The sequence below is a fragment of the Equus przewalskii genome, chromosome 17 (genome assembly GCF_037783145.1).
Source record: "Equus przewalskii isolate Varuska chromosome 17, EquPr2, whole genome shotgun sequence".
Classification (NCBI taxonomy): domain Eukaryota; kingdom Metazoa; phylum Chordata; class Mammalia; order Perissodactyla; family Equidae; genus Equus; species Equus przewalskii.
Window position 1 is genome coordinate 50,020,871 of NC_091847.1, and position 17,756 is coordinate 50,038,626.

Sequence of the window (17,756 nt, forward strand, 5' to 3'; positions counted from 1 at the left end):
AGGACAGACCATATGCTAGGTCATAAAACAAGCATCAACAAACTGAAAAGGATTGAAAACATACAAAGTATATTCTCTGACCACAATGGAATTAAATTAAAAATCAATTACAGAAAGAAAATTGGGAAACCCACAAATATGTGGAAATTAACTCCTAAATCACCAATAGGTCAAAGAAGAAATCAAAAGGAAAATTAGAAAACACTTGAGATGAATAAAAACAAAAACAACATATAAAAACTTATGGAATAAACAGTGCTTAGAGAGAAATTTACAACTATAAATACCTATATTAAAAGAGAGAAAATATTTGTATGAACTTGAGATACTTCTTAAATATCATAAAGAAAGGGAAAAAGCAGACCATTGAACAAGGGGAAAATGTTTTCAATAAAAAATAAAGGGTACTTATCCAAAACACAAAAAGAATTCCTTCAAATAAATTATTTTTTTTGTAAAGACAAACACCACAAAGGAAAACAAACCAAAAGATCTGAATAGGCACTTCACAATAGGTATCCAATAAACTTATGAAAAAATGGTAAACATCTTAACTCATCAAGGAAATGAAAATTAAAACTACAAATAGAACTTCACATCCATCAGAACAGCAAAAAAATAAAATAGTAATACTAACAATTCCAATTGTTAATGAGGATGTGGAGCAATGAGAACTCTCATACACTGTTCATGGGAATGCAAACTGTTACAACCACTTTGGGAAACTGGCACTTTTGACTAAAGGCAAACCCATACATATCCTATAACCCAGTAAATTTACTGTTAGGTATACACTTAACAGATATTAACAGTACATGAAAAGACAGGTATAAACATGTTCATACAGCATTATTAGTAATAGTCAAGAAGTGGAAATCATCCAAACATCCATCACGATTGTATAAATAAACTGGTAAATGCATACAAAGTAATATTATAGAACAACAAAAATGAATACAGTTACAGGAATTAACATGGATGAATCTCAAAACCATGTGCAGCGAAAGTAGCTAGAAACAAAATATATACTGTCAGTCCATTTATATAAAGTTCAAAAACTGGCATCATTAAGTCAGCATAGTGATTGCCTTGGGGAAAAGGGAGAAGGTAGTGACAGCTGGAGGCAGAAAGAGGACTTTGGAAGCACTGGCAATGTTCTATTTCTTGACTGAGTGGTAGTTACACAAATCATGGTTTATAATAATTCACTGAGCATTAATTTATTTGTGTGCATTTTCTATATGTGTTATGTTTCAATAATGAAAGTATATGAAAATGAACCAAATAAAATTAAAAAATAAAATTGATTGAATCAATAAAATGAGAGTACATGAACTTTAGAGGGTACTAACTTTTAAAGATGTACTTAAAAATATTACAAGGAGGGGCTGGCCCGGTGGCGCAGCGGTTAAGTTCGCATGTTCCACCTCTCAGAGGCCCAGGGTTTGCCAGTTCGGATCCCGGGTGCGGACATGGCACCGCTTGGGAAATGCCTTGCTGTGGTAGGTGTCCCACATGTAAAGTGGAGGAAGATGGGCACGGATGTTAGCTCAGGGCCAAGCTTCCTCAGCAAAAAGAGAAGGACTGGCAGTTGTTAGCTCAGGGCTAATCTTCCTCAAAAAAAAAAATTACAAGGAAAAACTGGTATTGAATTTAATAACAACATAAAACGTTATATAATGGAAAATATAGAAACATACAAAAAGGAAAAACATGATGGAGAAAATGTTTCCATCAAATATAACAAGGTCTGGCATCACTACCATATTCTCTAATACCTAAGACACACACTTCAAGAAAAACTGGCAATGGACTTTTGATAGAAATATTAAGTTCAATCTCAGTAGCAATCAAGACATACCAACTGAAACAAGAAGATACCGTTTAATAGCTAAATTGGAGGGAAACTATATAATTCTCTTCTCTAGGGAGCACTTTTTTATGCCTCTGTGATAGAAATACAATTTCCTCCCTTCCCACTTTTCCTTTTTAGAGAACATTCCTTCACAGCACTGGAAAAGGTTGCTTCTACGATCCACAAGAGAATAGTGCTACCACAGTTCTTGAATTTCCAGTTTCTAGTTCAGTCCCCTCGAGGCCTAACTGGGTTCTAAGAGATACCCAGCCCCTCTTTCTAATAATAAATCTGTTTTGCTTAAGTTTGTTTCTCGCAACCAAATGACCAATGAATATAACACCTTAATATAGTATATGCTACAACTATATTATAATTCGTCTGTTTATATCAGAAGTTGAAAACTGGCAACTCACAGATTGGTTTATCTGATCCACAAGGTGTTCTTTAAAAGTATGAATTACATGCTATGAATTATACTCTTCCTCACTAGACTGTGACCAAGCTCATGGAGGCAGGGACTATATCTTATATATTTCTGTTTCCTCCGTGCTGGGCTCCAGCTCCAAAAATACTTGCTAAATGAACAAACTATACCAGTAAACTTTCCATAAAACTCTTAAGCTATGACAATTGATTCATCTCTGAAAAGCAATAATAGACTTCAAAATTCCAGTTATCCCATTGGGAAAACAATGACAATATATATTAAATGAAAAAAATATTCATCGCCATTTGCCAAATAAAGTCTTTGAAATATATACTAAAGAAGTAATTCAAAAGAAAAAAAAAAGATTATATGCATAATAAATGCCACATTATATAGTAAAAAGAAATGAGACTAACAACTAGGATTTTTAGTATACATATCAACTAAATAAGTTAGTATACATTCATTTAAAAGATAATGATGAAAATTGCAATATGAGAACATGTACATATGAGGGAATGTAGCCTAAACGTTACTTTTCAATGACCCTCTAATATGAACTTGTTTTTGTCCCTGACTTTCTTCTCAAAAGAAAAAATTCACCAATGTGCAAAGACACACAAATAACAGCAGCAAGTAACTTGCCCAAGGTCAAACAGCTCAGAAGTGACAGAGAAAGAACACGAATCCAGGGCTATCCATAGAAGGTCCACAATCCTAACCCTTATGCTACACTGCCTACACATCCACTAGTAAACACACATTAGTAAGCACCTGGTACACACAAAGCATTCTTCTTGGTACAAATAAGCACACAAAAACACAACGCAGGCCTCTTTTACAATTTTCAATGCAGTGCTTCAAAGTATATTTGTGCATATCAAAGATAAGGCTTGAAACACTAATCCAAATCTAATGCTTGGTGCTTGCTTAAACGTTAAAAGCATGTCTCATAAATTAGATCACTTCTTAAGCCACAGAAAATCACAAGAACTAACATGATGAAGGTAGCAATTTAGAACATCATTTGAAATCTGCCTGTCAGACACAACTCTGCTAGAATTCTTCAACAGGCCAGGGAGACAATCCATCTCAATCGTGGCTTTCTGTGGGTTCCCCAACTCACCCTACCCACTGCCAGAGTGGCTATCTTGTACTTCATCTCCCAGGTCGCAAAAACTGATTAAGGAATTGACAATCAAAACACATCAGCATCAACCCAGAAATGATATGTGGGCATCAGGAAAGAGAAATAGTCTTTCAAGCATGGTTGCTAAACTAAAAGGTTTGTGTCTGGGGCTCCAGAAGCAAGAGGCTAGAAGAACCCAGAAATGGAGACAAAGAGGCTCAATGACATTATTTGAGATCTTGGATCTAAGCTGTTTCCAAAGCTATTCCATCCTCCTCTACACACACAATTCTCAGTTACACAAACCAATAGATTCCTTTTTTAACTTGCTAAAGCTTGTGTTTTCATCATGAGTAAGCAAAAAAATCATGATTAACACACAACCTAAAGAAGAATGGTTAACTAAATAAATTATAGTACATCCATTCAATGGAATAATAACATTGACAGAATAGTGTAACCGTTAAGAGCACGCACTCACTCAGGAACCTACTCTGAATCCTAGCTGTTACATACTCTCTCTGTGTCCTTGGGTAAGTTACTTAACTTCTCTGTGCTTCAATTTCCTCATCTGTAAAACAGGGATATAATAGTACTTATTTCATATGATTGTAATAAGTTAATGAGTTACATTTACAAAGTGCCTAGAACAGAGCCTATCGTTAATAAGTATATGTATTTTTAAAGTAAATTTTTAAAACCTAATACACAAAGCTGACTAAAGCATATAATTACACTGATTTTTTTAAAAGCTGCATACAGAAAAACAAAAAACCATATTTTTTAAGAAGCAAATACACACTATCAAAAAAGACAAAAAAATGAAACATGCCTCAGGTCTCATGAGAGACAGGATGAATCTGATTGGCTTTACACAAACCCCAGGACCTTCCCCAGTGGCACTATATTCATCATTAGATAGGAAGCACATACATACACAGTGTCAAGTGTGTAATCATGAAATCATACAATGTATCACATTTAACAATACCAGCAAGTACCAGGTTAAAGCTTAAGAATTTAAACCTAGAAGAAGTCTGTCATTTTCTCCAGCTAAATTAGTTTTCCAGGAAAGGCACAAATTTATGAGTACAACCAATTCTTAATAATCCATACAAATGAAGAAAAATATTACAAGTCATCCCCCCAAAACCACTCATATTTGGCTTTGCAGTGCATCTTTGTAGAGTACACGCATTATTACTTAAATACAAGTATAACTTGTCTTCTTGAAACTCACAGAATTTCATACCTAATAATGAAGCCACATTGAGAAGATTTAAGTGTCACAACCTACCACCTGGATCTTTCGATATCATGCATATCTTCCCATATCATGCTTTGAATTCCTATCAACTCATTCAAATTATCTCTCATTAGATTTACTAAATACTATGTGTTACCAAGGGATTTGTTTTGTATGCGATAAAGTAATTAAAACTAAGGGTTTCAAAAAATTCTTCTTATAGATGAGCCAGACTGAGCTTCAAGTCTCCTTTCCCTGCCCATATTGAGTGAGCCAAAGAGCTGCCACTAAAACATCTCGGTTTTGTTCAGAGACTTATGAAACAGGTTATACACCCTCCGGAATAAGTGGACTACTACCCCTGTACTGATACGGCTGTGGTGGGCTCATGAGGCCAAAATATTAAGAAATAAATGGCATTCCAATTTAGATTATTAAACATAAAAATAAGAATTTTCATTAATGAACCTCTAACATTTTCCATGAAAGGACTAAACACAACTGAAAAAATGAAATGTAAGATTTGCACAGCTGGTAAAGCATTCTAAATTGGGTTGTTTGGTTCTGGGTTTTTACGTGTCTTTTTTTAACCTTATCTTCACACATGTATAAAACTCATGCAAAAAAAAAAAAACCTTGAGAGGTGAACTGATTGAGCCTAAAACATTGATTAGTAAATTAAAATTTGTTAAGCAAAAACAACTTAAAAAATTGCCCCAAACCAAATTTCCATATCTCAGGCAATATATCCTAGTGGTTAAAATGCAGACTTGGTTCAACACTCAACCCTAACATTTACTACTCTGAGTCACACCAGGCAAGTTTCTTCACTTTTCCATGCTTCAGTTTCTTCATCCGCAAAATGAGAATAATAACTGTATACACCTCACAGAATTATGAGAATTAAATGAATTATGTGCAAACAATAAATTTTAGCTATTATTGTCACTGTTATCCATACCACTCTCTAAATACAACTTGCCTAAGAATTACTAAAAGAAGCATCTTCCTGGGTCTCAAATATGTGTATACTAAGTTATATAATCACTCAGGTTTTTTTAAGAAAATTTAGCAGTCTTGAAGAAAACTTTTTGTTGGGTGCCAACTCTAAAGAGGACATCCTACTATGCACTGAGAATACAGAAATGAACAAAACACAGCCCCTGAATTCAAGACCTTTCTGTCTAATAGGCGCATAAATAAAACTTTAATAAAATAAAAGGCAGCATGATGGAGGTCCTAAGAAATAACATCTCCAATCCTATATGACACTAAGGAACAGAGGCACATAGCTTAGGGGGGCAAACACTCCAGAAATAGTTTCTGAGGAACAATCACTAATTACTTCACTTCAGAGCACCACACTGTTATTTATGTAATTTACATAGTGTTCAATATTTCATAACAGTGCTTTAGAAGGTAGGTCATTAAAAAAGAAAGATCACCCAGCACAATACTTACCATGCTCATAAACAAACAAAAATCTTCTGGTAATAACAAAGATGACTATCTTCCTTTAACAAACCAAAACATAACCTTGAAAAGGTCACTGCTTGTTCAAGAAATATTTCTTTCACCAATAAATACAAACTTTCCTCCAGTAAATTGTATTACAACTGATGTCAAAAGAATACTATTTTTGAGCTAGTAGGGAACTTTGAGAGCCTCAAATCCAAACCCCTCATTTTACAGATGAAAAGAAGCCACAAAGTATAATGGAAAAAGCACTAAGTTGAGAATCAGAACACTGAATTTTGGTCTCAACTTTCTTAACAGTAAAAACCTGAGCAAATTATCTAAGTTTCCTCATCTATAAAATGAGAGGTTTGGACTCAACTGGTTCCCTGATCCCTTTCAGCTCTATAATTCTCATTTTTATGAAACCGAAGCAGAGATAAGTTACTTGCCCAAGGTCACACAGCTAGTTAACAGCACAGGACAGACTACATTTGGATGCCAATTACAATCAACGTACTTTCTCATCCGTACCATACTGCTTCTCCCACTTCATAACACTATTCCTCCAAGATTTTTGGAAATTATTAACATGCATGAAGGATTTTATAAAACTAAATGAAATATTTATATGGCTCTTTTATAGAAAATGACCTTTAAATCCAAATGCAACAAGTACATGAAGTCTTAAGCTGTGTGTCACTCACTATACTTATTAAGTTGACCTCAAGAAAGTTATGGGAATTTATGTTTGACTTCCCATCACCTAAAATCTAACCTTTCAATCCAACTCATGGAAGAGATTATGTTCGATATAAAATTAACATATGAATTGTTACAGGTGATGATAAAAAGTACATGCATAATTCTCTGAATAAAATGAAAATTAAAATTCTTCATTTTCTTTTATCTCCTGGTTATATTTAATATGCATTTTTAAATTCAACAGAGATCAATTTAAATATTTTTCTTCATGTATCCTCTTTTCAGCCTCTTTAGCTTTAAAACCATTAGAACAGATTAAGCATATTACTTCTGAAATCACAAACAATTACAAATAAAAGACTATACAGACTGTTGATAGCTTCTTTTTCAAAATTGAAAATCAGCCCCCCACAATATTCTAAAATTCAGTGCCCAAATGTATTACAACTCTACTAAACTGTATCGTTAGTAGTATCTAAGTCCCTAAAATATCTTCAAAGCTTATTATATCTCAGGGAATTTAGCAAGATTTCAGGAAGACTGATAGTGTTGATTCCAGAAAATACAGGAAAATCCTCAGAGGAAAAGCACAATAAAAATGCAAAATAGCAATAAAGTCAACAATAGTTTCATCCTACTGACAAGAGAATATTCAAAAACATTCATGGATATATAAGTACAGTTTAACTATATATAGCGATTTTCAAAGCCGCACAGATTGTTTACATTTTTAAATTGGACGGGACTTTAAGTCACTTAATCCAATAGCACCCAAAATAAGAATCTACAGAATTTATCTCCACCTCCCCCCAAAACGTTCCTCTAGCCTGCTTTAAATTCTTACAGCTAAATACTTCAAGAGGCAACTCCTTCCATTGTTGGACAAGCCTAGTTACTACACAGTTCTTACATTCTTGTCAAAAAATTATACTGAATTCAATCTATGCCTTCCTAACTTTCACCTGCTGGTCTACCTTCTAAAATAGCAGAACAGATCTACAGTCATGTGCCTCATAATGACATTTCAGTCAACCGTGGACACATATGACAGTGGTCACACAGGGTTAGTACCATATAGCCTAGGTGTGCAGTAGGCTATACCATCTAGGTTTGTGTAAGTACTGCAGAGGAGGAAAAAATTTTCCTCTACCATTCTAGGTTCTTCAGGCTGGTCTAAGAATTAAATTGACATGAGACAGACTAACAGGAGAAAAATAAAAGTTTAATAACAAGTATACATGGGAGAAACCCAGGAAAACTGAGTAACTCACTAAAATGGTCAAAGCCCTCACCTTAAATGCTATCCTCAGCTAAAGACAAAAGATGACGGTAGGGAGGCCTGCCTCGTGGCCTAGTGGTTAAGTTCAGTGCACTTCACTTTGGCAGCCCAGGTTCGGGTTCCTGAGCGAGAACCTACACCACTAGTCGGCAGCCATGCTGTGGCGGCGACCCACATACAAAAATATAGAGGAAGACTGGCACAGATGTTAGCTCAGGGCAAATCTTCCTCAAGCAAAAAGCGGAAGACTGGCAACAGATGTTAGTTCAGGGCAAATCTTCTTCAGAAAAAAAAAAAGAAGAAGAAAAAAAAAGATGATGTTGGGGGTGGAGAGAGTCAAGGAGTTCAAAGGGAAGGAAGGAAATACACAGGTAGGTGAAAAAAGCAAATGTTTGGAAAACAAGTATTTGTCTGGCTACACAGAAACAGAAGAAAACAGAGGAGAGCCCAACAAACAGACTTTTCTAGATTCCTCCCTGTCTACCACCTAGTTCATGTTATGCCAGGGTGATAGCTTGCTTCCTGAGACAGGTTTTTTAATCTGAATCCTTTAAGGCAGTTAAGCAGGAGGTAACAAGAAAAACTTTCTGAGTCTTTTGCTTCTTAAAAATAATCAGCCTAAAATAATCCACATGTTAAAGAGACACATTTTGGGGTGGCAAATTTTGTACCCCTTCATAACACTTTATGACATTTGAACAATAACAAAATCGTCCACTGGCGAATTTCTCAGAAGGCATCCCTGTCATTAAGTGACGCATGGCAGTATTCTCCCTTCTACTTTATGTTTTTGAAATACCTGAAGACAGCTATCATGTTCCTCACCCCTTCAGTAATCTCTTTTTTAGGCTAAATGTATGGTCCACAGATTTGTTGTGGGTCCTGGAATCATTTCTGGAACACAACATACTTCCACATTGTAAGTAACCTTTAAAAAAAACTGCCACTTGTCAAATTTTGGTATAGTATCAAAGAAGAATACGTACAATTTCTAAAAAGGCTCTTAAAATACTACTTATTTCCCAACTATATATCTACGTAAAGCTGGATTCTTGTCACATACCTCAATCAAAATATATCAGAACAGACTGAAAACAGAAGCAAAATCCAGCTGTCTTCTAGTAAGCCAGAAATTAGTGATTTTGTAAAAATATAAAACAATGCTACCAGTCTCACTAAAGTTTCTGTTTTACAATATTTATTCTTCATTTAAAAATCTGTTAATATATAATCCACTTTTTTTTAGATAAATATTTTTAAAATTATTTCATTCTTACTATAGTAAATATCAACAGATATAACCCACATAAACAAAATCTCTTTAGAATCCTCAATAAGTTTTAAGAGTAGGGGTCCTGAGACCAAAAAGGCTAAAGCACAGCCGATTTCTCACGGGCAGATTCCCAGACCTCTAAGTCTCCTGGGCCGCTTCTCTCTCTCCACTCTAATGTGGAAATGCGCCTCTGTAAAGGAGGCGCCTACCACAAACCTATTCACGAGCTAGAATCCTTAAACACATAACCCTGTCCTTCTCCAGCTACAGAAATTAAAGGGCCATCGGGAACACCTTTATTTTTAACATCTCCCTACAGATATTTCTCAATCATCTGGAGTCAAATACTTTAATTCTTCTATCTAAGGGATGCAGTCTGTAAATATGGAACCAGAGAGTGCAACACTTTAATTATACTGTGATATTATCTTTCTAACCAAACTACTTTCACTTCTTACATAAAATTAAAGCAAATTATTTATATCCAGTAAGATGGAATAGAAAAGAAAATTCAAGTCTTTTGCATAATCATTAATTTGACTCAGCAATAAGCCATTCGAAAGTACCCATTTCCTGATATGCAAGAAAACCATCTGCTCATCTAGCCAATCTGTAACTAGGTCCTAGGCCTCAACAAAGCAAAACTGATCTTTATTTGAAAATTTACTTAATTTCTTAACTTCCCACCTCCTTAACCATAGGATTATTAGAAGATCAAATGGAACAGAGACCAGAGGTTTAAAACATCCAACATGAAACCTAGAGCTACAGTGCTGAGCACCTACCTCTCAGAAAACTTCAAGAGTGATAAAGGAAAAGCTTTGGGATTCCCACAGAAAAAAAGTAGTCTACGCTATATTATATAAATTCCTAAATTCTAATAAATTCCTAAATCTTATAATATTTAAAGGCATATTTTATTTGCAATCAAGTAAAACTATTAATATGATAATGAGAATAGGGAGAGAAGGGGAGGAAGAAAGCTAAAATATGGAACAACAAAAATAATCAGATCTTAACCTTAGATTTTTTTGGTTTGAAATATATCAAACTTCAAAATAATTAATTTTTGAGATACTTTGGCAAATTTTTAAAAATAGCCCGTTTTCAAAGTTAAGTTTACTTAAAAGGAGTTCATCACATATATAACCTTTATAAATGTACATATACATATATGTAATTCTTTTAAGTTTAAAATGTTCTTTTATATATTACATTAAATTGGCTCAATTTTTCAAGAAACAAAGTTTGTTCTCTCCTTGATACATACATTCAAGTTTAATTAACATTAATGGTTCTTACTAGCAGTCACCAGAAGCCTAAAGCTCTCTCAATCTGCATCAATTTATACAATACACTAGCATGCGTACCTGAAAAAGATGCTAAATACTTGTTAAAATAAATAGAAATAGAGGGGCCAGCTGGCGGCGTAGTAGTTATGTTCACACACTCCGCTAGGTGGCCCAGGTTTGCCAGTTCGGATCCCAGACATGGACTTACATACCACTCATCAAGCCACACTGTGGCGGCATCCTACATACAAAATAGAGGAAGAGTGGCACAGATGTTAGCTCAGGGCCAATCTTCCTCACCAAAAAAATAATAAAAAATAAAACAAATAAACAGAAACAGAAACATCCCAAAGGAAAACATCTCCATGGTGATACCTGGGGCTTCATATATACAATTCTTGTTAGCACTAGTGAAATCTGAGACTATATCTTCAAGATGAATATATAACCCTAGAGAGGATTAGCACAGTTTTAATTTACATGCTGGTCGGTCAAAAAGAAATGTTCCATTGTGGCCACACAGGTAGTTGATGTGAAGTATAACTTTCACAAAAGCATGTCGTTATTTCATTAATTAGTAGAGACTCACTGGTTTGGGTTACATAAAAATCTATTGTAATCTAAACTGCTGGAAAAAATTCTGGTCATTTGGAAGTTCAAGCTAAATTATCCCCACCCCTCAAAATTTTCAAACATCGGGAAAAGTGTAGAATAGCATAAAAGTTTTTTAACTAGAGTTGAACTAACCTCAGAAACTCACAATCTAGATTTTGCAGCTCCAAAATTACTAATGCTGATAATAGACATTACAGATGAACAATTCAACACTACGTCCTAACTATTTAGTACAGCACCTGGCTCACAGAAACGGCTCAATGAATATTTGAGAAATGAATGAAAAAAGGTCCTGACATTAAAAAAAAAAAACAACAGAAAATAAGACAGTCTTCTCCAAAACCATCGTTTAGTCATTCATAACACTATCATTAAGCATCTCAATGAAACTACAGACAAAAGTAAAAACACGCTAAAAGCACCAATTACTCTATTTACAAAAGATTTTAAAATATCCATTTACAAATTTTCAAGTGCAAAAAGAAAAATCACCAGATGCACTAAATTTGAGTTAGTCAATAAATAAACTTTTATTTTCTAATAACCTGAACTCAGTGTTGGGGGTGAGATGGAAAGGGGAAAATGTCTGTGAATGTATTCAGCATGTTTAATGGATGCCATAAACCAAACCTTTCCATGAATTTTCTAGAGCAAATTCATGCCAATCTTTGAGCCTATTGTCACTTTCACACATGCTCACGGGAACAAAATGACAAAGAATGCTATGCCTGAACCACTGGATTCAGGGCACAAAACACTTGATTAAGAATTGTCAAGGCTGTAAGTAGTAAATATTGACAGATATTTTCAAAATAAATTAATCCCACCCATTCCTACATAAACCAAAGCTCCTGATTAAATGATTCACTAGACTATTGGACTTCCAGGCGTTGTTTTTTTTTTAATGTGACTACAGTCTCCCTGTGTGACACAACTGGGAGTGAACAACCCATTTACCAATTGCTGAACACCGCTAAGCGTTTTCCAGACAAAAGAGCGTTAAAAGTGATTCCATGAACATTTACTCTTCCCCCATAAATGCCTGTTCTCCCAAATTTCATTTTATGTCGTATATTAAAGTTAAATACACCAAGTTGAAATTTCAGTCAAAAGCACTCCGGTGTCTCACTAGCTGTGTAACTGCTACATCTGGTGGCAGCACACTTGCATGCAAGAAGCCAGAAAACTTAGAAAACAATTGTAACCGATCTGGTGCGTGTTTGCAGTAACCTTTACGCAGATATTTCCCACAAAACCCACGGCCCTGTCAGAGAAGAACAGTAGCCTACTTGCAGTAGAGAGATAACGCACAAACACGCAGGAGGTGATGGCGAAGGAGAGAAAGTTGCAACCATCTGGAGGGGTGGCTTAAAAAGCCTGCCCACGAGTCAGTCTGTCGTTTAAATTGCTCTAGGGGGCCAGGCAGGGGATCAAGGTCGGCTCTGATAATGTCAGCGGCTCTGCCCAAAGGGCAGAGACCGTGCAAGCGAGGGGCATCCTCCAGGTCCCGGGCAGCAAGGCTTGCAGAACGGGGACCGCCTCTATGGGAGGAGTGCGCGAGGGAAGGGGAGGGGGCTCGAGGATGAATGCTTCAACCGGAGGGAAAACCCACCAGAGACCGGAGGCCAGGAGGTTAAGAGTACTGAGTGTACTAGCAAATGGAGCAGAAAGGGGCTCGCGTCCGGGGGGAGGCTTCCCACCCTCGCAGGACTGGCTCTCAGGTACCCAGGCGAGTCTGGGCGCCGCGCCTCGCCCCGTCCCCTCCAGCGCGCACCCCCTCGTCCGTCACCTCCGCCACCCGCGAACCACCACCCACAGCCAGCGCACTACGTCCCCGGAGCCGGGCGGCCTCGCGTCCACCTCGCCACCATCCCCCACCCCGGGTCGGGGAGAAGAGCCCGCGGGGCGCGGGGGCCGCAGCGCGGGAGCGGAGGCCCGCGAGCGGGCGCGGGCGCGACGGCGCTTACCTTCCCTGGGCCTCCCGGATGGCGGCGTGTGATTCAGCAGGGACCTGGCTGCCGCCGCCGAGCCCGGGGTTGGAGACGTGGAGAGCTGGGACCAAGATGGCGGCCCCTCCAAACTTCCACTGCTACTTTGGACACTCATCAAGCTACTTTCTGAGAACCCGACTCCCCCCCTGCGACGGCGGCAGCGGCAACGGCACCGGCACCCGCCTCCGTCATGGCGGGGGCCGCGCTGAGGGAGAGCGAGAGAGCGAGGGCAGGGAGGGGAGAGTCAAGGGGATGGGGGAGGAAACCGAGCAGGGGGGAGGTGGGGAGGGAAGAGGTGAGGGGAGGAGAGGGGACGGGGAGGAGGAAAAGGGGGAGAAGCGAGGGAGCAGGCGGGCGCGCCGGGGAAGAGGCGGAGGGAAGGAGCGCGGCGGCGGAGGCGTCGAGGGGGCGCCCGCCGGAGCCGGGGTCGGAGCGCGGGCGGAGCGCGGGCTGCGCCGGCCGGAGAGACTTCCGCGGGCGGAACCTGCCGGCACCTCTGCAGTGCGTCGGCCCCCGGCGTCGCCCGGGTGGCGGCGGCGGGCGGTGGGTGGCGGCTGAGGCGGCGGGGTAACCTCTGCATCAGTTACAGGCGGCGGCGGCGTCACGCGCCGCCTGTGCAAACACTATCGCGAGGCTCCTGCGCCTCCGGTAGCGGCGGCGGCGGCGGCGGCCGCGGGAGCAGGCATGGGGGAGGGACCTGCCAGGGGTTGGGGGCGGGGAGGGGTGCGGAGGGCGAGCGCGCGGGGGAGGTGACGCGGGCGCCCGACGCCCCCGGCGTCCCCGCGGATCGCAGCGCGGCGCGGGAGCCCCGGGCCGGCGGACTCGCGTGCGCGGGGGCGGCCTGCCCGCGCCGGCCGGAGGGAGGCGCGCCCCGCACGCGCCCCCGCCGCGCCGCTCCGGCTCCCGTGCCCGCTCCGCTGCCACCTGACTCCCCCTCTCCCGCGGAAGCGCGCCTGGCTGCCGACCCACCCCCAGCCTAGGGAGAAATGCTTCTGCTCTCGCTGGCTGTCGTTTCTCGGGAGTTCTCTGTGATCGTTTCTCAAAATGGAACTGAAAAGTTGAGAGTGGCTTTTTTTCTTGCCCCTCTGTGCTGTGCGACAAAACCTGTGTGCGCCTCCCTGTCTGCGGAATGGGAGTGATTACCGAATAAAAGAGCTAAGAAAATTTGGGGGCGGGAGGTGGAAATAAAACTTTATGAGTGTTTTCTAATAAGAGAAAGAATCTTTACCGGTGTTGTGCACTGTGTGTGTGGTATTAGCAGTTCTTTGTTTTAAAACAGTAAGTGGAAAATCTAAATAGGAAAATTTGATTACTGGAGTCACGTATTTAGGAAAACTAGTGTTCATCTTGTAGAAGAGGGTATGGTTTCTAGAAAGTTCCCATTTGTTTCCAGTGCCACTGCCGAGAACTGGCTACAAAATCCCAAAGCAAATGGCAGCATTTGCTGAAGTTTATAGATACAATGTAGCTTTCTACACACCCACACACGTACAGACACACCAGGGATTGGACATCTTGTACATAAAGGAGCAGTCTAATAGTTCAGGAAAAATACAACAAGGTTATTACTCTCCTTAAAAAAGCAAATTGAATAGAACACTAAAAAGATTATGATATAGAGCGACTGTACGGGCAGGAGGAAATGGCATGATTACCAGGGGGACAAAAATGTCATTTCTATTTTTTATTTTTATGACTTTGCGTTTCTCATAGTCATGTTTTGTTCGGATAAACTATCTTACTAGAATAGAAGCTTCGTTGTCAGTTATCTCCAGAAGTAATTTTAGTTTTCTCATGCTTCAGATTCTTCAGTGAGGTTTTAGTCATCTTGTGCTTTTCAAACTCGAGGTGAATCTTGCAAATTATACAACTTTAGTGAGGTATAATTGACATAAAGTAAACTGCACATATTTAAAGTATACAATTTGATGAGTTTTGACATGTATACAACCCTGAAACCATTTCTACAATCAAGCTAATGAATACATCCATCAGCCTCCAAAGTTTCCTCTACCCCTTTGAGGTTCCTCTTCCACTCCACTCCCATCCCCAAGTAACCACAGATCTGCTTTCTGTCACTTAAATTAGTTTGCATTTTCCTGAATTTTAGATAAATGGAATCATACAGTTTGTACTCTTTTTGTCTGGCTTCTTTTATTCATCATAATTATTTTGAGACTCATCTACCTTATTGCATTTCTCAATACTTCATTTCTTTTTATTGCTGGGTATTTATTCTGTTGTATGAATATACCACGCTGTTTAACCATTCACCTAATGGTGGAAACTTGCATCATTTACACTTTGTGGCTGTTACAAATAATGCCGCTATCAACATTCATGTACAAGTCTTTGTGTGGACTTATGCTTTCCTTTCTCTTGGATGCATACCTAGGTCCTTACCATTAGATTTTTATACCAAAGTATATGCACTCTAAAGGGAAATAGAGTTCCTCTAAGGACATCTAGATAAATGTATGCCCTTTCTGTATTTTAAGAGAAAGCTTACTCAGCTGATTGTGGTGAAAAGAGCGTAGGACAGGAAGGAAGTCAAGGAAGTCAAGTCAAGTCTCAGCAGGTAACAATCGTGCTTGATTCAATTTTCATATCTATGAAAAAGAGATTAGAGTCACTAGGTGATGTCTAAAGCTCCTACGAATTCCCAGACTTTATACAGAGCTAAGCTCCTCTTAAGAGTGGTAAACAAAACCCAACCAAAAAGATCTGATGATGGGTTATCTCCCTCCCAAACCTCTCCAGAGCTTCAGGTTACCTTTATACCAACCCGAGTTACTATGCAGACTGACTCCTTTCACTTTAAATGGTAACTAGAGGATCACAGCATATACATAATCCAATTACTTTAGATATATTTTTGTTATGAGTGCTGCCTAGGAAGGACAATTAAATGATTGATTCCTGCTTTCTTGTAGCTTATGATAAAGATAGTCAACAGTGACTTATAAAGAGACTACTGCCAGCAATAGAGAGCTAATTAAATAAACCGTGGTGTAGCCTGAAAATGGAATGTCATGTCATCATTTACAATTGTGTCTTCAAAGAATACTGAAAAAGATGATAAAATTTTCACGCTATAGTAAGTGAAAAAGTGGGTATGATCCCAATTTGTTTGTAAGTATGCGTAACAAATGACTGCAAGGATGCAGCCTAAAAAGTTAATGGCTAGCCTTGGGTTGTGAGATTACATAATTATTCTTTTCTCCTTTACGCTTTTCCATATTTTGTACAATACACCATGTATTTCTTAAGAAATTTAAACATAAAAGGGCCTAGAGACAAATTGTGCAAATTTATAATTTTATAAAATGATTATGATGGATGAAAACTTTTAAATAGTAAGAGGCTCCCCCACACCTTGCACATCAGCTAGTACATAGGCATTGAAAAAATGTTTGATAGAGAGATGGGATAGCTAGAGCGATAGCTTGCACAACAGAAAAAGATACAGAAATGTCAAGAGAGTTCAGATTTAGACAGAAGAACACCTGCCACTCTATGGGGAAGGAGAAATCTCAAGAAAAGATAATTAGGAGGAAGTTTTTGGCAAGCTTCCTTGGGGAAATATTCCCAGAGGGAAAGGCAGCATGAAAACACAGGAGTGAACTGAGCAAGTAAAAGGAGAATGAAGTAAACCTGCCTAGAAAGAATTGAGAAGACACTGGGGAGAATGTTCTTTCTGTGAATTGAGTGCTCCATGAGTACAGACTCAAGCCCCTTGTGGAGTGCCTGGCACAGACCAAGGGCTCTGTCATGTTTGTGGAATGAATGAATGATGTGGATCAGTCAGCTGGGATACAGGTGAGGGAGCAATGCAGGAGAAGAGGTCTTCAAGGATCTCCTGATAGAAGGTCATATACAAAAGGGCAGGTCTGAGCCCTGATCTATAAGTTGATCATAATTTACAACTGTGTTTATTAGACTCTTTTCAATTTATATACCATAGAAAATATATTTACAAAGCATCCAATGTTATAGATACAATAAATGCATTTTATACCTCTCAACATTTGATTCCTTCTCAATTTGAGGAAATAATTAATGCCTAAGCCCCTTTCCCCCAAACCAACCAGAAATGAGCCCAAAGACTGGCTGAAGTGTCCTAAGTATTCCCCCTATAGTGGGGTGCTGGAGCCAGTTTATACTGCCCAGAGAACAGATTGTATATGCGTCTCCTCAACTCAGAGTTCAATGATGTCACATTGGTAGCTTGATATTGGCCATGGTAAGAGTATTTACAACTCCAAAGTCAGCAAAAGCGGCAGATCAGGGCTTCCTCATCAGCACACCACTGCTCCCATAGTGCATAGGTCATTGCCTTACTGTCCTCCTCCATTTCCCCGCCTTGGTGGAAAGCCCAGGGAGGGCAAGGACCTTGTCTGTCATGTTTACAGTTGTATTCCCAACATCTAGCACCTGCTGGCGTACAGTTGGTGCTAAATTTGTTGAGCCAATCAATTACCCACAT

At 39.2% G+C, this 17,756-nt stretch overlaps 1 protein-coding gene across 2 annotated transcripts in view; it reads right to left on the reverse strand.

Annotated features, from left to right (window-relative positions):
• Nucleotides 1-13,954, reverse strand: part of TLK1 (tousled like kinase 1) — a 144,109-nt gene extending 130,155 nt beyond the window's left edge. The window contains exon 1 of one of the 2 annotated variants that reach the window (XM_070580127.1): nucleotides 13,247-13,954. In XM_070580127.1, coding sequence (XP_070436228.1) covers nucleotides 13,247-13,385 — 139 coding nt within the window. In that variant the 5' untranslated portion in view covers nucleotides 13,386-13,954. The remainder of the gene's footprint in view (nucleotides 1-13,246) is intronic. The other variant, XM_070580126.1, reaches the window with a different exon arrangement.
• Between the last annotated feature and the right edge of the window lie 3,802 nt (nucleotides 13,955-17,756).